The 27970-nt window shown below is 33.8% G+C and overlaps 1 protein-coding gene across 13 annotated transcripts; it reads left to right on the top strand.

Annotated features, from left to right (window-relative positions):
* The first annotated feature begins 72 nt into the window (after positions 1-72).
* TXNL1 (thioredoxin like 1) lies at positions 73-26848 on the top strand. Of its 13 annotated transcripts, XM_073213113.1 has the most exons (11): positions 73-335; positions 8504-8600; positions 9960-10133; positions 15288-15410; positions 17038-17107; positions 18465-18637; positions 20697-20801; positions 21311-21344; positions 24495-24624; positions 25262-25304; positions 26692-26848. In XM_073213113.1, coding segments are annotated over exons 1-10 (1005 nt in total). In that variant the 5' UTR covers positions 73-237; the 3' UTR covers positions 25263-25304; positions 26692-26848. The 13 variants fall into 13 exon arrangements, with proteins under 13 accessions (XP_073069214.1, XP_036872179.1, XP_073069215.1 ...); XM_037016284.2 differs by lacking the exon at positions 21311-21344; XM_073213114.1 differs by lacking the exons at positions 25262-25304; positions 26692-26848 and adding an exon at positions 25153-25230.
* The last annotated feature ends 1122 nt before the right edge of the window (positions 26849-27970 follow it).

The following is a 27970-nucleotide window of genomic DNA, read 5'->3' as shown; positions in this document are numbered from 1 at the left end:
GGGTACCGCGCGCTTTCCCGCACCTCGCCTGTCCCCTCCCGCCTCCCGTCCCCGCCCCCTCGGACGCCTCGCTCCCTGGCGTGACTCGGCACTGAGAGCCCGTGGAGAAGACGCCGCCGCCGCCAGCTCCCCTGGCCAGGCCTCGGCCTCCTGGAACCAGCTCCCTCCCGTTCCCGGGTCTTCTCCATCAGTTTGGAAGCCGGTGGCGTCGCGGCCGCCCCGCCGGGCTCTCTGAGAATGGTGGGAGTGAAGCCGGTCGGAAGCGACCCGGATTTCCAGCCGGAGCTGAGCGGCGCGGGCTCCAGACTCGCCGTGGTCAAATTCACCATGCGAGGGTGAGGCCGGGCGCGAGCTCTGTGGGCCCGGTCTGTCCGTCTGTGCTTTGCTTTCTCCCCTTCCCGGTGCCGGCTTCCTTACGGTCTCCTGCTCCGGATGTCCGGCGCTGGCCGCTGCTCCAGGCCGCTGCCCAGCTAGGCCGCAGTTCTTGAGTGTGAGTCCCGTTTGTACATAGGGTGTCTCTGGCGGGCTCTGAGGCCTGGCCAGCCGCTGTCCTCAGCCCAGGAGCTCCCCGCCCACCCGGACGAGCTCTGCCCTGGGAGGTGGGCTGCCGCTCGTTTCTTCCAGTCTGTGGGCGTCTCCCACAGCCATCCTGCTTGCACCTGTCTCCTTTACAGGGAGCTAGCTGTTATTTGCATCTTAAAAACTCCACATCTTATTTACCGAACCTCTTATTCTCTTCACCGCTTGCGTTTCTGCAAAGCCTTTGGAAGATTCAGATGGGGCTATCCAACTAAATGGCGTGGGGCTTAGTCGGAAAGCTCAGCTAATGCATTTTAAATTAAGTTGATGTTGGGTCATGATGCTTTTTAATTTTAATGGTTTTGTTACTCTTTGGGTTAATAACTTTGTAACTTAGGCTTCCCTACGTCGGCGATTGCATCTGATCACAGAAATACAGTACAGGTAGACAGGAACCCAGGTATCTTGTTTTGACCACATAGACTCCATTTTCGACTTGATAATTTAAGAGGACAGGGTTCTTGAAAGATGTTAGCAGGTTTTGGTAAATCTCAATATAATTTATAGGTCGCAGAGCTAGTGAATCTTCTCTATTGGATGTGTGAGAGTGACATGTTGGAATTAGGCATTCCAACCGAGATTCAGCAAATGAGTGTGTTTGCTGACCTCCCCTGGTGTCTGTCAGTGCCTGGTTAGGAGTATTAAGTAAATCAAGTAGACCTCTCATCCTCCTAACTAGGCACTGACAGACACCAGGCATTATTTACATTGCACTAACTTGGAGAAGCCTACAAGGTATCACTGTTTATGCAACACATTTTAATTGTTCAAGTAACTATATAAACATAAGGCAATATTTTGATTCTCAGAGCAAAACATGATTCATAATTATTGGATATGATTAAATGTTCAATATATAAATGGTGGCATTAGGATTAGATAATTTTAGGGGTTGGAGGGATGCAGGTAGAGATGGATTTAGTTTTATGGCAGTACATCGGATTTTACCTGCGAAATAGGGTACCCATTTGTTATGTGGACTTTCACTTTTACGTTAGGAAGATAAAGATTTCATTATAAAGATAATGTCTAAAAGGAAAGTCAAAATTCTGTAGCTGTGTCTTCCCAGCCTTAGCAATTTTGTATTGTGTATATTTTTAATATGAGGAATATCAGGACATTAAGTACCTAGGCCAAAATTGGAAATGGGAAGAGATGATTTTAACAACGAATCTCATTCTTATTTCACTTTTCTAATTCTTGTCAGTGCGAGCACTTATACTTTTGTCTGTCAATGATGTACTCTCTTTTTCCTTTGCCATAGCACAGAGAGATGAAAGAGTAATAAAAAATTGATTAATTCAAATTGGAAAAATGGGGAGACATTGAGGACACACTTCCATTAGCAATGAGGTATCATTTAATTATAAACATAGGTGCAGTCTTTGATTGGTAAAGTACTGTATTATTATTTACTTTTAAAAAGGTATTTTTAGTGGAATGAAAATTTTATTTTCTTTGAAAAAACTGAGAGCAAATAAAATGTATGAATTTAGAGAACTAAGATCCAAATCATATTTAGGTAACATAACTTTGATGAGATTGTATTTGCCTTTAAAGTTCCTTTAAATATTTGACCATTAATGTATTCTTACACAAATTCTGTGACAATGTGACCCCAGATTTTTGTAAGTGGATGTCAGTATTGGACCCTCAAAACAGTAAAATCACGTAACAAACCTCTTAGGTGTGAGAAATTTCTTAGGAGAAACCTAATGTCTTACCATTTTAGACCAAGAAGATAGTTTTCTCTGGCATCTATTTACTTTCCAATCCTTTTAAGACTGTATTCCTCATTTTCCACTTCCTTGCTTACCCATCCTGTTAATTTAATTAAAACGCTATACAGTTTGTTGCTCTTCTGTTTAAGAATCTTCAGTGGCTCTCCAGTATTATTTTTCAGTTTTTTTTAATTGTAGTAAAATGCATGTAACATAAAATTTACCATTTTAACCATTTTTAAGTGTACAGTTCAGTGGCATTAAATATATTTACTATATTGTAACACCTTCATCACTATTTACTGGAATTTTTTTCATCTCAAGACAAAAACTCTGTACCCGTTAACACTAACTCCTAATCCCAACCCCTGCTAACCTCTCTTCTACCTTCTGTCTCTATGAACTTGCCTACTCTAGTTATTTCATAAAAGTGGAATCATAAGATATTTGTCCTTTTATGGCATATTTCAGTTAGCATAATGTTTTCAAGATTCATTCATGTAGCATGTGTCAGAATTTTCTTTTCTAAAGCTGAATAATATTCCATTGTATGTACATAACCACATACTGCTTATTCAGCTCTTTATGGTCATTTGGGCTGTTTTCACCTTTTGGCTATTGTGAATAAACCGTTATGAACATTGGTGTGCGAAGATATCTCTGAGTCCCTGTTTTCAGTTCTTTTGGGTGTATACCTACGAGTGAAATCGCTCAGTTATATGGTAATTCTGTGTTTACCTTTTTGAGAAACCACCAAACTATTTTCCAAAGTAGTGGCATCATTTTGCATTCCCACTAGCAATGCATGAGAGTTCCAATTTTCCACATAGTCACCAACACTTTTCATATTTTAATAGCCATTTTCAATCGATGTGAAGTGATACCTAGTGGTCTTTACATTTCCTTAATGACTAATGTGAGTATCTCTGCTTATTGGCTATTTGTTTATCTTCTGTTGTAAATGTCTATTCAAATCCTTGAGCTGGGAAAGTACTCCTTCACCAGATACATGAGTTGAAAATGTTTTCTTCCATTAGGTTGCCTTTTCACTTTCTTTTTTTTTTTTTTCCTTTTTTAAAATTTTGGTTTCATTAATATACAATTACATGAGCAACATTGTGGTTACTAGATTCCCCCCATTATCAAGTCCCCACCACATACCCCATTACAGTCACTGTCCATCAGCATAGTAAGATGCTATAGAATCTCTACTTGTCTTCTCTGTGTTATACTGTCTTCCCCGGGCCCCCCACCACTACGTTATATGTGCTAATGGTAATGCCCCTTTCCCCTCCTACTCCCTTCCCACCCATCCTCCCCAGTCCCTTTCCCTTTGGTAACTGTTAGTCCATTCTTGGGTTCTGTGAGTCTGCTGCTGTTTTGTTCCTTCAGTTTTTTGCCTTTTCACTTTCTTGATAGTGTCCTTTGATAACACAAAAGTTTTGAAATTTTGATCTGTTTTCTTTTGGCGCTTGTGCTTTTGGTGTCATATCCAAGAAGTCATTGCCAAATCCAGTGTCATGAAGATTTTCCTCTATGTTGTCATCAAAGAATTTTATATTTTAGCTCTTAAGTTTAGATCTGTGATCCATTTTGAGTTACTTTTGTTAATGGTGTAAAAGGGTACTACTTCATTCTTTTGCATGTGAATGCTGTTTTCCCAGTACCATTTGTTGAAAAAACTCTTTTCTCCAGTGAATGGTCCTGACACCATTCTGTATTTTTTGGAGCAATGAAAGTATTCAACATTTATAACTTAGCATGTGTAGGGACTTGTTTAAGCACTTATATTGTCTCACTCATTCATTCCTTAGAATAGTTTTTGAAATTACCCCCATTTTACGAATGAGTTATTTCAGTCACAGAGAGGTTAAATAACTTGTTTAAGCTCCCATTGCTGAATGCACTATTTGGATTGTAGAGTGTTATCCTTGTTATTCCCAGCTGAAGCAGAAAGGAAACACAGGTTCAGCTGTGTATTGCACATAGCCTCACATTTTTCAGTAAATAGTGCCTTGAATAATTTAGTTAACAGCTATGCCTGCAAACTAATCTTAAGACCCAGGACAATTCAGTCTCTTAGGCTTTTTCCCTACCTGTAATGTGGGAATAATATGACAACCTAATTTATTTAGAGAATGAAGTCATATATGTGAATTATATACTGTGGTAGTGTATTTTTGTAACTGGCATCTCTGTACTACTACTAAGTATACCCAGATACATTGAGTGATTATAAGCAGTGCAGTGTTAGGTGAGGTCAATTTTAAAGTTTTAGTTTTGTGGGCTTGGTTCTGTTTCAGTTGCAGAAAGCTGGAGTGTTTGATATGTTCTTTTCTCTCAAAAAGCATAATTCAGAATCCTTCCTACATATCTGTTTTACATAGTGGATTTAACAAATAAGCTTTCCTTCAAAAAGGTTTAACTGTAGAAAATAACTTTTTGTTGTTCTTTTTTAAACCTCTGGACCGGATGGTCTCTGGTCTCTTCTACAAGTTCAAAGTCCTTTGATTGTGTATGAAGAGCTGTGAATCAAGGGCTGTGCCAGAAAAAAAGTAAAATCCTGAAATTCAGGCATACTTAGGGCATGATAATTTAGACATGGGAAACATCTTAGCGAATCTAGTCCCTTCTCATTTTATACAGAGAAATCAGATGACTTATTCATGAGCTCAGCTAATAATGGAAGTTTAAGTTTACTTTTACTAATGTTAAAGGAGGCAAACATCTTACTTAAATAAACTTTCAGTTCATTTGAATGATTTGTGTGAAAGTATGCTGCTGTATATATTTGTGCTTCTGTGTTCTATGACTTACTTTGACTTGTGACTACTGTTCCAATCTGTGGTTGCCAGCTAAAATCGAAGGATCTAGATAAGGTTAAATTTTGAAAGGGAACAGTTATTTACAAGATAGCCATTATTTCAGTACAGTCTGTTCAGCAACAAGATGTGTTCGTTTAACATCAGTTTGCTCATATGGGATTGGTGAATAGAGCAATGATGTCCACAGAATGTGGAAGTTGTGTTGGTTCATGTTCTATTTTTTATACGTAGTGAAGATCAGGAATAGAAATAGAATGTTGTAGCAGGTGGGAGGAGAACCCTCATTCACACAGGGAGGCTCTCTTTCAGGTTTATTTTAAGAAAGTTAAAGTTAACAAAATTAAATATGAGCTGCTGCACCCAGCATTTGTTCCCCAGGGGGATTCAGTCTCCCTCACGCACTTCCTCTTGTCCCTGCCTTAGTGGCAGCCCTACTGGCTCAGAGCACCACTTACACTTCATTGTTTTTATTCATTTTGAATATTCCCTGAGGTAGGTAGTCTGTAGATCTGAGCTACGTGCCTGGCAGTTCAGGTATTTCCAGAGTACTATTGTTTTTCTTTGGGGTATTTTCACAGAGTTGCATAGGTTTAAATGGTTTGCCTCAATCTTACATATCCTATTAGTCTTCTTATTTTGAGTGCATGCTTTTGCAGAAGGAAGATTTTCAGGAATGAGGATAGTATACTATAGCATAAATACCTGTGCTTCGTATGTGACACCTATTTAAATGCAGTTAATGTCAAATTCTCTATTCTCAACTTATTTAATGTTTCAAAATAAAACACCTGTTCATCATAAAAAAGCAATGGATGCAGAGGTATGGATAATTAAAAACTTGCCCCTCACCTCTTTGTCTTCCTTTTCCAATCCCACTTTGCAGAAGTAATTAACATTATTGTGCAACCCATCTAACTTTTTAATACATATTTTATACACACACATCTTTTTAATGTCATAAGAGAACATTTTACCATGAGACTTAGTTTTCTTTTAAACAGTACAAATTATCCTTATCCCCTGGTACAAATGTACTGTAAGTTTTTAAGTGTTTTTCTGTGATAGCTTATTTAGATTTTCTAATTTTTTACTATTACAAGCATTGCATTGAATTCCTTAAACATACTATTGTCAACTTGAGTAATTGTTAAGATTGACTTTTAGAAGTGCGATTGTTGATCTGAGTTGTGTTCATTTCACATTGATAGATAATTCTGACCAAATGGCCCTTCTATGAGTATCATCCAATTTGTACTCACATCCATAGTACTTAAGATTTATTAGTAGCTGGAAGCATTCTGCTTAACTGAACATAGATTTAATCAACTGTTTGTTTCTTAATAATTTAGTCGTAGTGCCTAGTAGAGGATTGTTACATCCAAAAATCTACTTTTGAAAGCACCAAATTTACTATTAATAAGTTTATTGTTACTTTCTTAACTTTTTGGTGTGAGGTTTAAGGATGGCACAGGATGAAAATGTTAAGAATGAAGATACAATCACAGTTTGAGTATAAACATTTGTGAGTTTGAACATTTGGTTCTTTAGAATTTGCTTTTCTTTGGGTTTCTTCTGCTAAAACCAAGACTTTTCTCATTTTTTTGAACTTTTGCTGAGATACACTTAGTGCACAATTATAAATTGGTAGCATAATGAATTTTCACAAATTGGACACACACACCTGTGTTACCAGCTTTTGGATGAATTAAACATTACTAGCCTCTTAAAATCTCTCTAATGCCCCTATCCTGTCACTTACTCCCACTGAGGTAACCATTGTTCTGATTTAAATACTATTGATAAATTTTGCTTGTATTTCAACTGTACAGAAATGAAATCATACAGTCTACTTCTTTCCTTAGTATTATTTGTGAGGGCCGTCCATGTTTTCCATGAAGTTTTCCATCAGTCAGTTTTGCTTTTGTATAGTATTCCACTGTATGAATAACTACAGTTAATTTACTCATTCAGTTGTTGATAGGAATTTGGGTAATCTCTAATTTTTTACTGTTAGATATATTGCTACTATCAATATTTTTTCAGATGCCCTAAGACAAACATATGTAGACAACAAACAACTATTTCTGTTGTTAATATATCTCAGAGATGGTCATAGGTAGGCATAAATCTTGCTTTAGCAGATACTGCCGGTTCTTTTCTTCCCCCATAAAGTCGTTATACCAGTTTGCACTGTCTAACAATTCAGTGGCTCCCCATTCTTGACAATGCTTCATTCTTGTTTTAGTTGTTTTGGTGGGAGTAGTTTTAATTTGCATTTCTCTGGTTTCTCTAGTGGCTAACGAAATAGGACATCTTTTCAAATTTATTGACTCTTTGGATAACATCATTTGTCAAGTACCACTTCAAGAGTTTACCCATTTTTTTCTTTTGGGTGTCAGCCTTGTTCTTAATGCTTGTAGGAGTTCTTTACATATTAGGTGTATAATCATTTGATATGTTTTATAGTTCATTTGTTTGTTTTCTTTACCAGTTTTTGGGTTGTCTTTTCACCCTCTCAGTGGTATCTTGATGAACAAAAGGCCTTAATATTTTACAGTTTATCAATATTCCTTTATATCATTTCTTTGTTTTTTTCTCTAGGGCTTTTTGTGTTTTATGAAATCTTCACTTAACTCTGTGGTTTTGAAAATATGCTCTGTAGTTTTTTCTAAAGGATTTTCCTAAAATCCTTACTGTTTTACCTTTCACATTTAGATCTAAAATCCATCTGGAATTGGTTCTTGTGTGTGGTGTGAGATAGTGGTCAAGATTCAGTATTTTCCCATGTGTATATCCAGTTGACTCAAAATTGTTTATTGAATCCTTTCTCCACTGCACTGCTTTGTCAACTTTTTTATAAATCAGGTTAGTGTGTATGGAATGGGTCTGTAATACCTGGTAATGTAATTCCATCAGCTTTGAACCAAAAATGGTTTAGGCTATCCTTGGTATTTCTCTATAAATTTTAGAATTTAAATTTGTTAATTTCTCCAAGAAACTGTGTTGGGATTTTAATTAAATTGACCCTACAGACCAAATTGAGGAGAATTGACATCTTGGCAATACTGAGTTTTCCAATTCTTAAGCATAGTGTATTATTCCATTTATTTAGAGTTTCTTTAATTTTACTGAGAACAAAGCTGGAAGACTTCATGCAATTAGACTTCAAGATTTCTTATAGACTGGAATTGATAATTAAGGCAATGTGGTATTGATGTAAGTTAATTTAAATAGTCCAGTGGAAAAACTGGAAAGTCTGAAGCCAGGTTGATAAAAGTTTGTATTATTTTATGGTTTAATTGACAAGTTCTTTGGAGTATAAAATAGAACAATTTTTGGTGTTAATTTTACTGAGCATTCCTTTTATCTTCCTCACAGGTGTGGACCATGTTTAAGGATTGCTCCCGCATTCAATTCTATGAGTAATAAGTATCCACAAGCAGTTTTCTTGGAAGTAGATGTACATCAGTGTCAGGTGAGAGAAAGGAGTCCTTTTTTTTTTTCAATGAATTTGCAAATCTGTTTGAAATTCAACATTAATGTCATTTTTCGTTTATTTACCTCTTTTTATACATAGCACTTATTCCTTTGAAGACAGGAAATTGTGGTGGCATGATGATTACAAATGTTCTTATAATTGTATTAATTAAGGGTAGTCCAATTAGTTGCTTTAGGCTTGTTTTATTAATATCTTTCTGATATAATTAATATGTTAAGCTTAATTGGTCACCTGGCAGTTCTGTGTTTTATGTATCTTTGTTTATCTTTTGCAGATCTAAAATTGTATCTTCTGCTTTGGTTCATTAGAAAACCATCACAGAGAATTCTTGCTTATAGTTTGATTTGAATTGATCAATTTGTAATCTTAGCTCCAAAACTGCATACTCAGCAGAAACTAAAATGTTGATTACTGTTGATTGAACCAGTGTTATAGATAGATTGCCCTTATTACTTAGTTGAAATGGCTGTGACAGTTCTTCATTTGCATATGTAGAAATATGGAAAAATATTTGTGAAGTTCCTTCTAACACTAAAAATGTCGTCTTCAGTTCTTACTAAGGAATAGCTGTGTAGCTGCTTTTTTTGTGTGTGGGTGAGGCTTTGTCTTTGATACATTTCTGAGTGTGAAAAAAATTTTAGAATGTTATGTAATTTGTAGTTAATATTTTGGGGATTTGGTGTGAGCTCTATGTACACATTGATTGTTTATGTCACATGCTACTGGACTGCAGCACTGGCCCTTTAAGTATTCACTGTCTCTAATCTAGAAGTGCTGACTTCTGGAGCTGCATTGTCTTATATGGTAGCTACTACATACATGTGGAAATGTGGCAAGTCCCACATGATATATGTTGTAAGTATAAAATTGACATAGGAATTTGAAGGCTTTATATGAAAGAAAAAATTGTAAAAATATGTCATTAACTTTTTATGTCAATTGTATGTTGAAAATGCACATAATGGATTCACTAAAACATTAAAATTGATTTCGCATATTTCTCTTTTTTCTTGTGGATACTAGAAAACTTAAGATGACATATATAGTTAACATTTGTGTTTCTATATTGGAAGCTAATTATTCTACTGATTGAAGTATTTAGCACTAGAAGTGAAAAAAATGCAGGTCTGTTCTTCATTGTGGTTGTAAGGGTAATGTAGTTGTGCTCCTTAGAAATAGGCTTGCTTTTTCTTAAATAACATTTATGGGTAAATTATTTTACATGCTTTTAGGTCATTCTTGTAATATTTAACATCCATAGAGATGTAGAATGAATACTTAAAGTGGTTTAATCTTAGTTTTAATCTGTAATGCTGTTTAACTTGCCAATTCTAGGGCACAGCTGCCACCAACAATATATCAGCAACACCTACCTTTCTGTTTTTTCGAAACAAAGTGAGAATTGATCAATATCAAGGAGCAGATGCTGTGGGATTAGAAGAAAAAATCAAGCAGCACCTAGAAAATGACCCTGGAAGCAATGAGGACACAGATATTCCAAAAGGCTATGTATGTACACTTAAAAGTGAAATCATGATTTATCTTTCATTGGTCATTATGTCTCTTCCTGTTTTATCTTTTGCTAGTTAAGAACACTTCAAATAACTTTAAATTCAGTAGCTATTTGGTTTTGTCTGTGTTGTGTGTTTTATAACCTTAAACCCTCATTCTATTTTTCCTAAATTTCACCTGATAATTTCCTTTGCCATTTATTTTTTAAATCTGCTTTCTGAACTATTTTAACTGTAACACTTATTTTGTACCCTTTTCCCCAAAAAAGTGAAGAAGTATACATTGGAAAAGTTCTCCCTTTTTTTGACCATTGTATAAAATATGTAAATTTTAATGTGTAACCATTCTATCCTGAACTTCTTTTCTTACCACTTCCTAGAGCTTTTTCCCTCTTTTTAAATTATCTCCCCTTTCTGGTACTCTAGTTGCTGATTTTGTGTAAGAATCAAATTTGACTTTAGTACTGGTTATGTTTTTCTGAGTTTTAAGAGTAAGTTATTATTCTAAATAATAACTTGAAGACTTAAGAACTTAAAGCTTTTTTGAAAATTATGTAACATCAATAGCTATAACTCACTGTCTTTATCAGCTGAGAGTTATTCAGGAAGAAAGTAAAATTCTGGAGTAATACTTCATGGCAGCAATTTGCATAAACAAAGTACTGAATTGGCAGATGAGAGGCGAACTTTTAAAAATGCCTTACCTCAAGTTAAAGCTAGTATCTGAAAGTATGTATCAAGTACATTAAAGCATATCTGTGTCATGGGGCTACAAATCCTTTTTGTTAAGTCCCTTAAATTCATGCTGAGGAAGGTGAATCTTTAGTCAGGTAACTGAGATTCTCTTTTTGTGTGAATGAGGTTGTGTTTTTAACATGTAATACAAGCACTAATTGAGTTTGTTAGGGAAATGCAATTAATACTTACTTACTTAAAAAAGAACTGTTACATGATAACCTGAAATTGTAATATCCAGTTGGAAAGTATGAACATGTATAAGTCAGAGTTGTGACACCTTTTGGAAAATTTTGGAAATCGTTTTATTTGTAAACAGCTGTGTTTACATCTTTGTTTTTTTTATTCCTATATTACGAAGGGTTTTTGCATGAAAAAGTCTTAGTCAAACAGTCCTGCTGTTTAGCTAGAGGGATACTTTACACCTCATCTGAATGTGGTACCAGCGTTTTGACCTCAGGTAGGAAATAGGCAGGAGAAAATGAAAGTTTTAAGAAATCAAAAAAATTTAGTTTTCATGCATATGTTGTGAATACATTGTGAAAGGCTATTAAAAACATTTTCATTTTTTTCCATCAGCTGTCAATAAAGATACTAAGTTTTGAAATAGAGGTTTTAGAGGTTATTAAATATTCAAAACTGGTAGTGTGTTCCCAAGAACATTATTCCTCTCACAATACAAAATAAGAGTAAGAGTCAGTGAGTGAAAACCTGTACCTTAAGTAGATTTAAATGTAAGCTTAGCAAAAATATATTGACAATTTTTAAGTAAAATTTTGGGTTTCTTGGCATAAAGACCTTTAGTCCTTATGTAACACTAAGAGACTATGCAGTTACTGATTTTACACCTCCTGTCCTTTTAAAACTCCTGAATTGATAGGAGCCAGAGTAAAAGAGAACACATATCTACTTTAGAGGAACATGTATCTACTTTAGAGGGGTTTAACTTACTACAAAAGATGTGGGTATGATACTCAAAAGGTTAAGATTTATAGTGGAATCTTATTCAGTTGTTAATGTATTTGTGAACATAATGACTTTTAGTTTTTAAAATGTTTATTGAAGTTGGGAAAATTCAAAAAGTCTATCTTTTCTCTCCTGTATTTGTTAAGAGTACCTAGCTTCAAATGAGGGGGGCTATTAATATCGAGTCTTCCTCTCAAGAAGTTTGAATGCTAGGTGGAATGGAATTGAACTTGTACTTGCGTGTCTTCTGAATCTTGATATATTTTAATATTCTAACCGCTAACTATAGATTTTGCTCTGAAATTGTTCATTAATCAAAAAGAAATCAAATATTAAGGGACCCTAATTTGTGCTGTAAGGAAGGAAACAGATCTTTCTACCAAAAGCTTCAAGCATGGAAAGGTATTTCTAACTTAACGTGTGTTTCATGTTAGATTTTGTGTCCTTGTAAAAAAAAAACAATGAAATTTATTTGATATAAGAGTTAGAGTAGTACAGTAAATACATATACCACTCATCTGTGTTCATCAGTTGTGAATATTTTCCTATTTTTTGCTCTGTCTTGATAGGTTCTACTTTTATCTCCTACACAATCATTTAAAAGCAAGGAATATAGATATCATGATTATTCCTCTATAAATATTTTAACATGTAGTTTCTAACAGCAAAAACATTCTCTTGTACAACCACAATGCCATTATCACTCCTAAGAAATTTAGCATTGATAAAATATCTCTAATGTACAGCCTACATTCAGATTCTCTAATCATCTCCAAATATCTTTCATAGTATTTTCCCCACATCTAGGATGAAATCAAGGATCATACATTGCATTTGTCAGTTCACTTTAGTGTTTTTTAGTCTAGAAACTTTCCTCTTTTTTCTTTCATGACTGCCTTTTTTGAAAGTTTAAACCAGCACCAGTCTAATGTAGCAGTCGTAGGCACATGTGGCTATTGAGCATGTGCAACTGAGGAACTGACTTTTTAGTTTTATCTACTTTTAGTTAATTTAATTTGAAATGGCCACATGTGGCTAATGGCTATCTTATTGTACAGTTGGGTCTAGATCATCTGTCTTATAGACTGTCCTATAATCTGGATTTATCTGATTGTTTTCTCATGATTCTTTCCTCATTATTGGCAAGTTGATTATACAGACAGTGATACTTATTTCCAATTGCATATTTTCAGATTATGGCAACCTGCAGTTATATAAGATATATAAAATATAATGGCATTTTGTCCCAGGGTTGAATAACAAAGCATTTTAATGCAGTTGTTTGAACGTGAAACTTGTTTTGTGTGCCCCATGATGAATAAATATACAAACTTTAGATAATTTCACCTGTTTAGTTTAGTGTTGTTATTAGGATATAAGAAGTATAACTGCAGTATTGTCTTCATGTGTGGGCTCTTAATCCTAGACAAGAGTATTGAAGAGGCATCTTGGTAGGATGGGAGACATAAACATTTAAAAGATTTTGTCAAAATTTCCCTTTTAAGGCAAATGTTCATGAAGTTCAGCATCACTCCACAACAGAGCTTTGTTCCAAAGCACTACTTTTCTCTCCCTCTCCCCTTTTTGAATTGGCTATGATACGTAATGAGTAATAATATTTAGCCTTTAATACAATGGACCATTTAATATAATACAAAATATTTTGGCTTTGATAGTATTTAGGCTACTCCATGATTATTTAGGGGTCTGTTTTAATGGATTGTTAATAACATGTTGGTACTTGCTTGACATGTAAACAGTTTCCTTTAGTTTTTCATTACTGTATATACATGCATTAGTATATTCCTGTACAAAAATAATAATAGAGTCTTTGTAATATAAAGGTGAACATGCAACTAATAATTTATAATACTTGTTAACCTTTAAAAATATCCTTATTTAGCAGATGAAATGTATTCTTTTCTACAAAAATAGAACTTGTCACGATCAACTTCTCTAGAAGTAGAGCTCCTAAATAGACCAGTCACTATAAAGAATACAATAAAAGAGCAGTTCCATGAAGGCCAAGATAATTTCACAGGGAAATTCTGCAAAAGCTTTAAAAATCAGATAATCTAATGTTATTGCAACCACTTAAGACCCACATATATAAGGAGAGAAAATGTCCACAATTCTTTTTGAAGTAAATATGACATACTCAGAATCTGACCAAGTTTGCACCAAAAAAGAGAGCTACTAGCTAGTTCTAATTAGGTACTGGTGTAAAAATCTTAAATAAAATAGTAGTAAACAAAATCCAGCAACCTAGAGGAGAAAATCTTGATCTCCTAATGCAGGAAAAGCATTTGACAGAATTCAGTAACTATTTATTCCTAAAGCATTCAATAAGATCTTAATAGGGAAGCACTAGAGGCATTCCCACTAAAATCAGAAGCAGGACAGGGATGACTGCCGTCACGATACTCTTCGGCATTGTATTCTATTAGCCAACACAAATACCGAAGATGGGAAACTGTTAAATGACACCACAGGGAAACAGCAAAATCTGGAATATAGATCATTTTCCATGATCTATATCTATATAGATTCCATGATCTATAGCCATGTAGCCTATACTATGATGCCGTAAACATGATTGTATAGGCTACATGGCTATAGATTTAAAAGATTTAAGAAATATATTAACCAAGTACAGTGTCTATTCTTTTTTTGGATCTGTAGTCTAATCATTCAACTATAAAGAATTTATAAGACAATTGAAGAAATTTGAAATTTATGTTTGCTAATATTAAAGTATTACTGTTTTAGTTGTGTGAATGTTGAAGTTTTTGTTTTTTAAAGTCTTCATCTCTTAGAAATGTTAGTGAGTACACTGACATATTCATGAATTAAATGAAAACATGTCTAAGATTTACTTGAAAATAATCAGGGTCAGGGGTAGGGACTGATTATGGGATAAAGATGAAGTCAAGAGTGATCGTGAGTTTGAGATTGTAGCTGGGAAGTGGGCATAGAGGTTCACTGTATTTTATTTATGTATGTTTGAAATTTTCCATAATAAAAAAGTTTTTAATCCTTATTGCTGTTCATCTTAAATTTGAACTCTTCATAGATATATGTTGAAAAGAGTGCATGGCTCTAGAAGAGGGAGGTAGACTTTCTTTGGATCCTACAAGTACTTTAATTTGCATATTTTCCATTGCAGGACAGTCATTTAAAAAGTGTAAGTCAACATTTTATAATCTTAGTGTTCCAGGCTTGGTTTTTGATACCTTATTGAGTGGGCTAAGCCTAGATTTGACTTTAATAACTAGTGTTAGATCTCAGAAATTCAAAAGAAAGATTATTAATATAAAAGTTTTGGTTACTAATTTAGGAGAGATAGTGTCTTCAAAATTGCCTAGTCTAAAATCACATATTTACATTTCTTACCAAGATTTTTGTACCAAATACAAATGCTTTGCCTAAAGTCTTAATTTAACTATTTCAGATGGATTTAATGCCTTTTATTAACAAAGCTGGCTGTGAATGTCTTAATGAAAGCGACGACCATGGATTTGACAACTGTTTACGAAAGGACACGACCTTCTTGGAATCTGATTGTGATGAACAGGTGATTGAATTGAAGGCTTGTAGGGATGATCATTACTTGTGCCCACTTGTTTCTTTATCAAGTTTCTGTCTTCTTCCCAGATGAGCACTTCTTCCTTTCCTTTTTATAGGTCTTAGTTTCTTTGGCCCCTGTCCTTTGACGCTGCAGGCCATGACCTTACTGTGGTCTATGTGAGCTCCCAGGGGCAATACAGAGAATCATCAGACTCTTGAAGTAATCCCTCTGCTGAGTTGAGCTTTCACTTCTCTTAAGTCCATTTGTTCATTCTTGACCTGCTTTCCATCCATTTTACCCAACCAGATGAATTTGTCCCTGAAAAATAGAGGCTAATTAGATGAACATTGCCTTATAGTCCTTACCCCCAGATGTATACGTGAATTGTACTTCCCTAATCCCTACATTGTCACAGAGGAAGCAGTGTGGTACTGCTTTGATCATCTTGACTATTGCTTTCCTTAGTTTACTTTCTACTCCACTGTCTCTGCATTGTTTCCATTCCAGTCCATCTTAGGCATGTTTATAAAGTTTTTTTACCAAAATACAAATCTGATCACGCTTCTCTTTGTTAAAAGAGTTACATGATTCTTCTTCATTGACATTAGGAAGAGATGTCATATTCTTGCTGACTTGATGTGTTTCTAGCTTTCCACTCTCATCTCCTCTTCACCTGTGATTCAAGCCCCTAAACATGTCATACTTACTATTTTTTGACGCATTATCACAGGTCAAGTATATAAAGTACTTACGTAGTTGAAGGAAATAGTGTAGGTGTTTTCATAGGCAGGCAGACCACAATGATTCTGAAATCATATCCAAACCCTGTCTTTCTTTGCTCCAAGCAGAGTTACCTTATTCTGTAGCTTTGAGGATATCATTCACATTGTGCTCCTTGTAAATGGTGCCCTGAATATAATGTGATACACATCATCTAGACTGGCTACAACTTCCTGGAAGTCTTCCTTCTAGGGTAGAAGCATAGGTACTTACAACAGACACAACTTCAGCTAGAAAGAAGATGGAGTGAATGTATCAGTTTCTGAGAGAGAGGTATTCTCAGTTTTTTTCTCAGACATTGTTTTGTATCCCAGTTCCCTTATATGACCTTCCAAATTCAGTTAGTCAAATAAATTTAGGATGGAGGTTTGGAGGTTACTGTAGAGCTCTAAGAGTCCTACTTTCTTGAATTTGGCATCAAATAGAACCTTTTGAGAGCTAGTCTCTCGACGTAACCTGTGCAGTATCTCCAAATTGTCAAATGTTGATGCTTGATAAGTGTCCTAGAAAACTTTAGGCTTATTTGCTAAACTGTATAGTTCAAGTTTTAATTTGGAGGTTTGGTTTTTTGGGAAAGTAGATTGTTTGCCACTTTGTAGGTAATAAGACTGTAGGTTTTTGCACATAATTTTAGTTAATTTTGTCAGTTCCTTATAAATAATAGATTATTGTATTCTCAAATATCAGTCTAATCAAGTTACTGTCAATTTACTGATTTTACATATTACATTGGTTTTGGTGGATGAATTAAATTTTTTTCTGCCTCTGAATGAAGCGTTTTAATTCTGCTTAGCTATTGTGTATATTTAAGGTGTTCAAAAGCCCTTTTAAGATGAAAGTATTTTCTTCACAGCTACTCATTACTGTGGCATTCAATCAACCTGTTAAGCTTTATTCGATGAAATTTCAAGGGCCAGATAATGGTGAGTAACGGACAGCTTTTCTTTAACTTTCTGTTCTATAGCTCTGTTAGCACATATTTAAAACTTTTTATGACATAGAGGTAGATGTTCTTTGTTTTGGGAAAGAGTAAAATTGTTTTTAGAAAAAGCAAGGGTATAGTTGAATGGGCAAATGTGAGGTTCTTAGGGACTGAAAGTAAGAAAAAGGAAACTTTTCACCTTATTTCTAGAGCTTTTTATTTTAGAATTTAAATTCCCTCTTAATCTAAAAATGAGGGAACCCTTTCTTCCAACTATTCTAAAACTCCAGGTTTGAAGCAACCATTTTTTAGGATCAGAACTGGGGTGGATTTATTTCAAACTCCTCCAAAAGATGATAAACCTAAGGCTCTGTATCTTCTATTTGTGATCAATTAGTTTCATTTTCTTTATACATACTATGATGCCATAAACATGATTGTACAGACTTAGCATTTCTCTTTTTATTAAATAAAGGTTTCTCCCCCTTTTTCTGTTTATGTTGTGTTTTTTTGGGGGGTGGGTAGTAGTAGGGACTAGGGTTTTTTTTTAATCGATGGTGAGAAACAGCCAGCACCCTTTTATTAGGTAGTGTTTCCTTCTCATTTGTTATGCTAAATTTTCATGCATTAGTGATTTCTTCATTAATAAAATTATATCTTTATTCTGAAAAAAAGAAGTAGTTAAAAAAGCAGGTGCTGTAGAAATGGTATTTAAACAATGTGAATATCTTAAGATTCCTCAATCAGTAAAATATGAATCTAGGATTGTACCTTGAAGTTGAAGGAACTAAGACATTCCATAAATGTGAGCTCACCACTGAGCACATCCTAATCCCTAAGATTAAATTTGGCAATTTGTATAATTAATTTCCTTTTAACTAAATGTTACACTGCTAATTGTTCCTAAATAAAATGTACAAATTGTTGACAACTGGAAGACCCAGTTCAAATGTTACTACTTTTATGAAACTTGTTGTTAACCTGTAGATATTGTCAGAATCCACTGTCACCTTCCCCATAACCTCCTCATTTGTAGTATTACATTTACCATAATATGTCTTTGTAGTTGAGGGCAAGAACTCTATATGTGCATACATATATATGTGTTTTAATCTCAGATTCTTAGTATAATGCTGGCAGGCCAGGAATATACCAGCAAATGTTTTTTGGAAATAAAAAATGGTTATGAAAATAATGAGACTTACAATTCCTAAAGACACAGGGTAGGTATGTGTGTATATGTGTCTGTTATAGTGTGGACATAACTATAAAGGGAAGAAAGTACTGTATGTTAGATAAAGGGAAGAAAGTACTGTATGTTTGGCTTTAGCATTTAATTTTTCCCTATCATTTTATAGGTCAGGGTCCTAAATATGTAAAAATTTTTATCAATCTGCCCCGATCTATGGATTTTGAAGAGGCAGAAAGAAGTGAGCCAACTCAAGCTCTGGAACTAACAGAGGATGATATTAAAGAAGATGGCATTGTCCCACTTCGTTATGTTAAATTTCAGAATGTTAACAGTGTAACTGTAAGTAGTGTTTGATTTAGATATATTTAATGGGTTTTTGGGTAAGAATTCATGCTCTCTTTAGTATTCTAAGTGATTTAAAATGATCCTTTAAAGTAGTTCACTTTGGTTTGAACGTCCACTTGGTTTGAAATGAGGAAAATGTATAATGAGCTAATTAAATTTTCCAATTTTTAATTTATCTCTGTGCCCCAAAGAAGGGCAGGTTGATTTTTTTGAATTTGTGGATTTGTCAGTTTACGAATTTTATATGTATTTGGCATCTTTTGAGTTTGTTCTAGAACATTTATACTTAACTGAAGATATCTATGCTTTATTCTTCATACTTCATGATGAGTGATGATACATTTGTAAAATCCATTTTACTTTCCTCGAGTATAGAGTATTAATTGTCATGATCTCAGTAAAAATGACTTTTTAAAAAGATCTTAATTATCTTCTTAAAAAGTTAATTTTATGTTATTTTAATTTACATAAAGAAATCAGCTGTTTCTTAGCAGTTATTAATTGCTTTTGAGAATTTTAATATTAAAACCCCAGCACATGTTCTACAAACCCCACCCCCAACTCTGGCCCAGTCCTTCAGAGGAAGGTGTAGGAGGGTTAGAATAGAATAGTAGAATACCTAGAGAAGAGTGGGTGGGAATCAGCACAAAGTCAGGGAGAACAGGTCACTACCAAACTAATGTGATTTCTTAGTTTTAATTGAATAATTCTAGGATGTGCTAATTTTAAGACATTTTCAATGGATTTTACAAATACACTTAGTAAGATAAGAACTTATAATTAAGTTTTTGAAATATTCTATCCAAGTGAAATTGAAGAAAATGATAATATTAAGCTAGGACACTGGTTATCAAATATTTTCCTGACTTTGCTCTTTTTTGTAACTTATCAGTTATAATACCAGTTGCTTTATTTAGTGATGGCAGGAAGGCATTTGTTTATTGGACAAAAAGTCCTTTCAGTCCAGAGATCCTGATCATCTCTGTTATTGCAAATAACTGAGCGTATTACCTTGCAATAGGCCCACGTCTTTATTGTACTGTGTTATTTGTCCCATGTCAATCAAAATTTTAGTCAGTGACTTCAATCAACATAAAACATGCCTGTCACTTTTTTTGGTGATAAAATTGATATCAAAATAACAGTTTTGATCAGAAAGTCTAATCAAAGTAAACATGAATTTTAAAAGCAGTAAATACAAACTGTGGTGCTGAAGTTCAAAGAGCAAGTAAATAAATAGCTGATTTAATATTCTTATTATAGACTTGGGGTTTTAAATAGATAAGCTCAATTTGAGATGAATCTGTAGTTGCTTATGAAAACAGTAAACACTGACTAATGAATGCCGTCTGAGAATGAAAGAAGTATGTTGTCCAAATCAAAAGAGGAAATATTTTTAAGTAGGCTACACTATTGTCTTTTTAACAATGGTGCAAAAAAAAAAGCCAATTTTTCTTTAAAGAAGGATCTATGGGTAAAGCTTCTGTCTCCTAACATGCTAAGGGAAGGTTTTTTTTTGTTGTTTTTTCCTCCTAAGGGAGGTTTTTAAATAGAAAGTATAAAGAATCAAGCTTAACAAAATATGCACAGCATGGTATAGTTTTAGGATCTGATTTCTAATGCCATTTTTTTCTTTTAATATTTTAGGACATTGAATGAATAAATATAAGAAAGACTGTAACTACAGAGAGTTTTTCAGTGAAAAACTATCATTCATTAAAATTTCAACAGCAGTCTGCCCATTGTAATTATGAATTTACTCTTTCAGCATTCTCTGTAAAGAATTTAATTATGATCCCTCCACACCACAGTAAATTATTAGGAACTTGTATATGTGAATATTGTGACATGACATCCCTGGAGAAGCTGAGACTAGCAGGGCAAACAGTGGAATTAATAGTACTATAGGATTACAAATCTAGATATAATTTGGATTAATCCTTACAAAGAATGGAAGGTTTTTAAAAATAATCTAAGGAAATCAGCTAAAATTAAAGCATGTTTATAAAAAAAAGGACTGTAATCGTTAATATAAAACCATTCTTTTTGGTAGATATTTGTTCAGTCCAATCAAGGTGAAGAAGAAACAACAAGAATTTCATATTTTACATTTATTGGTACTCCAGTCCAGGCAACGAATATGAATGACTTCAAACGAGTAAGTCTATTTAAATGATATTTAGGGAAAGTCAAAATATAATCAAAAATAATAATTTCATAAGTATCAAAATCATGTCATGAAATTTTATATGGTTAAACTATAGAACAGTAAGTTCTACTAACCACATTTTTAGTTAACTAAAAGAAATCTCTAATAAAAATAAGTTCTGCTGATAGAGCGTCTGTTAATGAATGGCATCCAAGTAAAAGTAAAAATAATGCGTTATGGAAAGTAGTTAGGAATAATTGAAAACATGGGAGTTAAGCCATTATTAGTGAAATTTTGCTAATAACTTTGCTGATATTAAGATTTTGATTATCATTCTTTCTGATGAAAACATACTTAAATGTCAAAAAATTTTAACCAGAAAGAATGGACTCAGTTTTATTGCACGTGAGATACATTCAAACAATATCTGTTTGCTTAGAGAATGCATTTAAGGAAATAAATTTTCAGTAAACAGGCAGATTATATATATATATATGTTTTTTTGTTTGTTTTTTAAGGACAGAATCCTAAGGTTTGCAAAGAATTTAAAAGGTACATGGGAACTTTAGGAATGGGAACATTTTGTACATTCATGGAACTACTTCTAATTGGTAGCACTTACGTAGGGTGGATCTTAAAATATACAAGCACAGATCATAGAAGTGCCACCAAGAGCTTTACAATTCAGAACTCGGTTGCTATACTAGATTAAGGGTTCAGCAGCAGCACAGAGGTAGGTATCACTGATTCTGATGGCTGCACCTGGCAGGCCGTCTGGAACTTGAGCTGATAATAAGAGAGAGTTTTCCTAGAGTTGCCAGTGCTTGAAGGGAGAGGCACCAACTTAACAATTTAGAGCCTATTTGGGGAATTGGAGCCATGGAACATCCTAAAAACTCTTAATCTTTTTGATAGTATCTACATTCAATTACAGAAAAAGTCATAAAATTACATAATAGTATGTGTGCTTATAAAAAATTGTATGCTGTTTTTACAAAATTGATAACCTTGGCAATAGATATTTTAACTGGTCATTTTTCAAATACTATCTCCTGTCTCACAGCATAATTAAATTTTTGGAGCTGTAGGAACAATTATGTACTTAGATCTGTCATGTCAAATGTTTGACATATGTATAATGACAGGTCAGAAGAAGCAGAGATTAAACATCTACATTTTTATGATATGAAATATGCTGTACTGGGAAAATGTGTGAGCATCAAAGACGTTTTGGCTGCCTACTTGTTATTTTGCCTGTGTGAATTAAATGGAATTGGATTTGGCTTTAACTGTGTCATGCATAGTTTGTTTTTAGCTTAATTCTGTCATAAGATCTGTTATCTATTCTTATTTTCTGGTACCATTAATTTGGCTCTAGTTTCTTGCTTCTCACCTCAGCTTATGGTATTTTATATTTGTTTTCTAAGTAACTACTACTCTATCTTGTCCATCTTCTTACCAGCCTGCTGATTGGTTACATTTTTCTTATATGCATTAATAATTGTCCATCTAAGAATCTGTCTCCACCTCTGACATCCTCTCTTCCACCCCTTGTAGTCTTGTTTTTCTCTCCTTGACTACTAAATACCTTTTTTTGGACTGTGTAGAATAGCAAAGGTGCTAGACTTTTCTTGCTTTAGAGAATTTGTGTCTGTTTTAAAATTTGTGTGTTTAAGTACTTTTTACCTTAAAATTACTGTAGAGCAATAGTTCTTAAATTTTTTGGTCTCAGGACTCTTACATTAGTATTACTGAGGACTGAAAAGAGCTTTACATTTATGTGGGCTATATTTATTTAATGTTTACCACTTAAGAAATTGAAACTGAGAAATTTAACAAGTATTTATTTACAAAAATAAACTCACTCTATGTCAACATAAATAATATTTTAAAATTAAAATCCATATTTTCCAAAACAAAAGTCAATTTAGTAAGGAGCATTGTTCTATACTTTTACAAATTTGTTTACTTTCTAGCTTAATAGAATCCTCTCATTCTCTCATCTGCTTTTGTATTCAGTCAGTTTTGCTATCATAGGTTATGTAGCTTCTGGAAAACTCTATTGTATGCTTGTGAGACAATAGAATCAAGAAGGCAAATAACAATTAGCATTATTATGAAAATAGTTTAGACCTTAAAAGACTCCCTTGAAAGGGCCTCAGGGACTCCCAGCCTAGACCACACTGAGAACTGCTGCCAGAATAATTTAATACTGTCATGGACTCTATTTTTGGTATTCTGGACTTCTTAGTCTCTTGCTTATAATGTTTGATAAATTTTAATTGGTTAAATAATCTGGTATATATTAATATCATATTATACTTCCTTTGAATAGTTTGTAAATAAGATTTGTTCTGTTTGTTTCATTCATTTTCCAGTAGGGTTATTCCTCAAAAATAAGCTAATATTCCAGTGTTTTTTAATACTGTGCTAAGTCATCAACTTTAATTTATAAAAGTTAACACGTCTTATTGAAATTGGCCAATTTGGTCCTCATATAGGTAGAGTCATTTTTTAAAAATTGTAAATGAGTTTGGTCTTTAGTAAAGGAAATGGAATGGTACAGTCATAATTCTTATCTAAACCAAGTTTATATTTTTAAAGGATAATGCACAAAAAAAATGTAAAGTTAACAGTTGAAGGCTCTTCCTCCAGAGTATTCTTACAGTGCAGTGATATTTCCTTCTCCCCAAAATGGCTGGGAAAGCATGAGTATTTTGTACAGAAAGAGGGCCTTGAACTAAACTTTGGGAATGCAAATGGGTAGAGGAAAAGATAGCAATGGACACTCTAGATAGAATGGAAAATAGGAACTTGGTCATGAAAGTGGGAAGGTGCAAGAGTCATTCAAGGACAAGTCAAGTATGGCACTTCTTTCACCTTACATATTTAGTCAGTCAATTTCAAATTTCAAAATAGATTTGGCATGCAGTTACTAGCACAGAGGCACTTTTGATACCTGTTCATGTAGTGAAGAGAGCTTTATAAAAGTTTAATGAATGATAAAATAGAATTGAAGAGCATTTTCAGTTTATCTTTGTACATTACGTGAATTGTTTCTGGATAATTTTAGTTCTGACAATGACATTTGACCATCTCTTGTCACTAAGATGATAGAAGCTAAGGTAATGCTGATGAATCTTAGATGTGACCAAAATTCTTAGACCACTTTGCATGCTATTAAAACTTGATAAAGTATACTAAAGATTTGGGAGACTAGAACACACCTTTCACTTGTCTGTTTTTGGCCACTATAGGCATTGTGCACAAATTATAATACACACTTGGGTTATTTGTTGTTGTAAATGGATTGTTTGTGCTTCAGCATGAAAAGCTTGCTGTCTTAATTGGAAGTAGATGTTTTCTTTGCTGAAATATGCTCTTTACGTGGACTGCTTTATTTTAATACAAAAGTAATGAAATATAAGTATATAAAAGTGAGCAAAATTGAGGGGGCTTCTGCTTCTAAGGGAATGAGGTGCATGTGAAAAGCAGAGCCGATTTTCTACCACTGTAATAGAGATTTTTTCTAAACTGGCCATTCACCATATCAGCTATTTTTATAACATTTCTGTCTGTTTATTTTTCAGCTTTTTTAATCCAACTCAAATGAACTAAAAACAGAAGATTTTAAAAAATGAAGTAATATAAAGATTGACCTTATCTCACTCTACTCCCCTCCTTGCTTCTCTGCTCACCTAGCGCCTGTCTGCTCTCACCCTTCCCATGTTCTCGCCATTGTTGGTGCAAGATTTCTACAGCTTCCATCATCTGGATCAGCCTTCTTGTACCTCCATTTCCTCAACCATCTCTTTCTTCATATCTTGTTCTAGTATGTTTTTCAGTTGGCCTTTTGGTTTTTGTTTTGGGCTAGCAACCAAGTGCTTTAATTTCATTACCATACTGTGTTGCTCTCCCTACTTCTGTTTTTTTACTTTCTCTCATTTAGTTTTGTACTACATTTTGAGAAATAATGCAGTAAAACATGCACTGTTGTAAATGCTTTTATATTTAACTCATTGTTGGATAATGTTTTAATCCAATCTAAAGTCTAAATATTATTTTTTAGGACTATAGAATTGTTTTGGAAGTCAATATGAAAGTTTAAGTTCTCTTACGGTAGTACTAGTATCATATATTGATGAGGCTGTAGTTGAGACGTGTGAGTTTTCTCATTGGAACTGTTGCCCAGTTGTCTTTTTGCTGATTAATTGTGGATGTGTCCTCAGCTTTGCCTACCCAGCTGAGCTCAAGGCCAGTTGAAAGACTTAAGAACTGAATGTTAAGGCTTGGTTAAAATAGTAACAGAAGATCAATGGACTGAACAAATGTTTTTGACACCTAATTTTTATGTACCTAGATTTTTGTTTCTCTGAGGTGTAATATAAAGACAAAAATGAATAAAAAAACAGCTCTACATTTGGGGTGAGAAAATCCAGTTGGAATGCTGAATCTCTTCTTTTTTACAGAGAATACACATTGGCAAGTTGAGAGTTATCAACCTGTGAAACAGTATGCAGATTTGTGTCTTCTACTGTATCACATTTGCTAAAATTTAAAATTTTAATATTGGTTGTTTTGTTTAATCTAATAGCTGTGTGTTTTGTGTGTTCCCAAGTGATATACTCAATAATGCTTTCTGTGCTTATCTGCTTAAATTCATTTGTGATACAGATAGTGCCATCTCCCCCCCTTTTTTAAGAAGGCTTCTCTTGGGTCTTAAAATCTGAATTTCTTACTCTTACCTATGTACTCTTTTATGAGATGCTTTCTGGCATCTTTTTTGCCTTTGGACTTTCTAACAAATGTTTTCCTTAGATCAAAGACATCTTTTAAGATAATAAAAGTGATTTTCTTTAAGGTGGGAAAAACAGCATTTCTAACATCATTTGATTGGGAAAGGCTTTTATAATCTTTGTCATGAATTATATTAACTTAACCATGTTCTGTTATAAACCAGACATGTACTGAAGAACTTTGAGTTTTGCTTGGTTCAGACACTACCATTTTGGAACAGAATCAATTTAAAATATGAAAACTGCATCTATACAAATCTTCATAAAAATCTTTTTACATACAAATATATAATAGTTTGCAAACAGATTTCTTTGGAGGCATTTCTGCTATGAGAATACATTATCTAATGATAAACTCTAAGTTTGAAGTAAATTATTTGCTTAGAACATAGTTTTGGAACCCTCCCGCAGAATTTTTCTAAAACCTTGGTAGAAGTCAAGTTTAATCTTTGCATTTTTTTGCTACCACATAAATAGCAACTAGGTCATTTTGAACACCCTCCAACAGAGAATTTTTCTAATCATTGTCAGAAACAAGATTTATTCTTACATTTTTTTATAGTACATTTGTAGCAACCAAAGTTTTTTAAAAATAGAAACTAGGCAGAATTAGTCATTTTTAATCTGTTTTCATTGCATGTCTACATATTGAAAGAAAAGTCTAGAAACCTGTCATCTTGGGCATGAAGACATAAGTTTAGCATACTTTTTTAATTCTAGATTATTTTGTGATCGACACTTGATTTCTAATTGCCTAAAAATAGTATGACAAATATGTTTCACTCATATAGCATCATCTTTTTATTAACTTCTCTAAACTGTCAACCTTGTTTTGAAAAATTGCATTACTTTTTCTTTAAACAGTGTGGAAAACCAAAAATAGCCTGCATGTGTGTGTTTTTATTTTTTTAATTCCTTGAGGCTGGGAAGGGAGGGAGGGTCCCAGTTTGCTTCAACAATGAAAATACACTGCATGCCAAAAAAAAAATGCAGGGATAAAAATACCAGGTTTTAAAGATGATTACCAATTAGCTATATTATTTTGTAAATAACACATTCTAAATAAGTAAGATGTATGTATAAAGTTATATTTGTTTTTCTAGGTTGTTGGCAAAAAAGGAGAAAGCCACTAAGGTACAAAAGGCACTGGAAGACCATGTTGCAATCAGATCTACAGCTCCTGGATAATTGCTTGATTCTCATCAGAGACTGTCAATATTCCATGCATTGCCATTATCAATAAATCATTGCTTTTGTTCAGATGGTATCACTAGTGTTTTTATTGTAATCTTGATACATGCAGTTGTAAATAAAAGTCATTACTTTTGCCAAGCTTAATTTTTGTCAGTCTAAATAAGTATTTTTTCTTTTCGTTTATCTGAAAATTGGCCAACTTTTGATTTTCAAAGAAATTCAAAAGAATCTGGAAGCATATTGATTCAAAAGCCAGTTTCTTTAGAAGACTAAAACTTTTAGGGAATTAAGCAGTGAATGTGCGCTCATACGCACGTACACATACAGAGCAAGTACTTTGATACATGGACTTAGAACGCTCAGCCAAGTTCAAATGAGTACTAACTCCTAAGTTTATTGCATAATATTTGGGTCATCTGGGCTATAAAAATTGCTCAAATTATAAACTACTATAAATATGCAAGTTTAATGAGATTTAATTGTTCTCACCTAAAACTGTTAGTTAATGGGACCACAGATTTTAATCCCTTCTGGATAAACTTTAAAAATTTTGAGTCAGCCATTTACTGATAGAGGTATGTTAAAATCTGACAGTAGGGAAAAATACAGTACTATGAATTTATGAAACAACAGGAATTAATATCTTCTAATGAAGTATCTATTATCTTAACTGCTAAAAAATGCAGTGTAAATATACAGAGGTTGATTTAAGGTTGAAAATGAAATGGCCACATGTGTATGTTTAAAAGGTCTTTCAGAGAAGGCTGACAAAACAAAACATCTGTTCATGATTACTTTTTTAAATCTTAAAACTAATTTAGCAAGTACTGGTAAACTTCATTTCTAAATTTCTCTGAGAATTAAAAAGTCAGTGTTTGAACAGTACATAAGACTGTATTCATCCTGATAATAACATTTGAGGGCATTTTGGTCTAGGAAAATACGGTTGAGAATAGTGTTTTGCCTTTGGAAGGCCAATGTGTTTATAGACATTAACAAGAAAATTATGCAGAAGTTTTTGTGTTAAAATAGTCACTTTTCTGAAACCACAATGTCATTAGATAATTGTTTATTCATTCCTTTGTATGTGAACACAGTAAGTGGTCTGTGGTAATCTGTGTATCTTATGTATTCCATAATTATGTTGCCTTGGGTCAAGTGGAGGCAAAAAGGCAAGAAATAGAAGTT

The sequence above is a fragment of the Manis javanica genome, chromosome 9 (assembly GCF_040802235.1).
Source record: "Manis javanica isolate MJ-LG chromosome 9, MJ_LKY, whole genome shotgun sequence".
Lineage (NCBI taxonomy): Eukaryota > Metazoa > Chordata > Mammalia > Pholidota > Manidae > Manis > Manis javanica.
This window is presented reverse-complemented; position numbering and strand designations above follow the sequence as displayed.

Excerpts from the sequence above, each read along its gene's own strand:
- TXNL1 (XM_037016273.2), top strand. The coding sequence starts at position 238 with ATGGTGGGAGTGAAGCCGGTCGGAAGCGACCCGGATTTCCAGCCGGAG. Across the intron at positions 8,601-9,959 it reads TAGATGTACATCAGTGTCAG|GGCACAGCTGCCACCAACAA; the intron begins GTGAGAGAAAGG and ends TGCCAATTCTAG. Across the intron at positions 20,802-24,494 it reads ATATGAATGACTTCAAACGA|CGCCTGTCTGCTCTCACCCT; the intron begins GTAAGTCTATTT and ends CTGCTCACCTAG.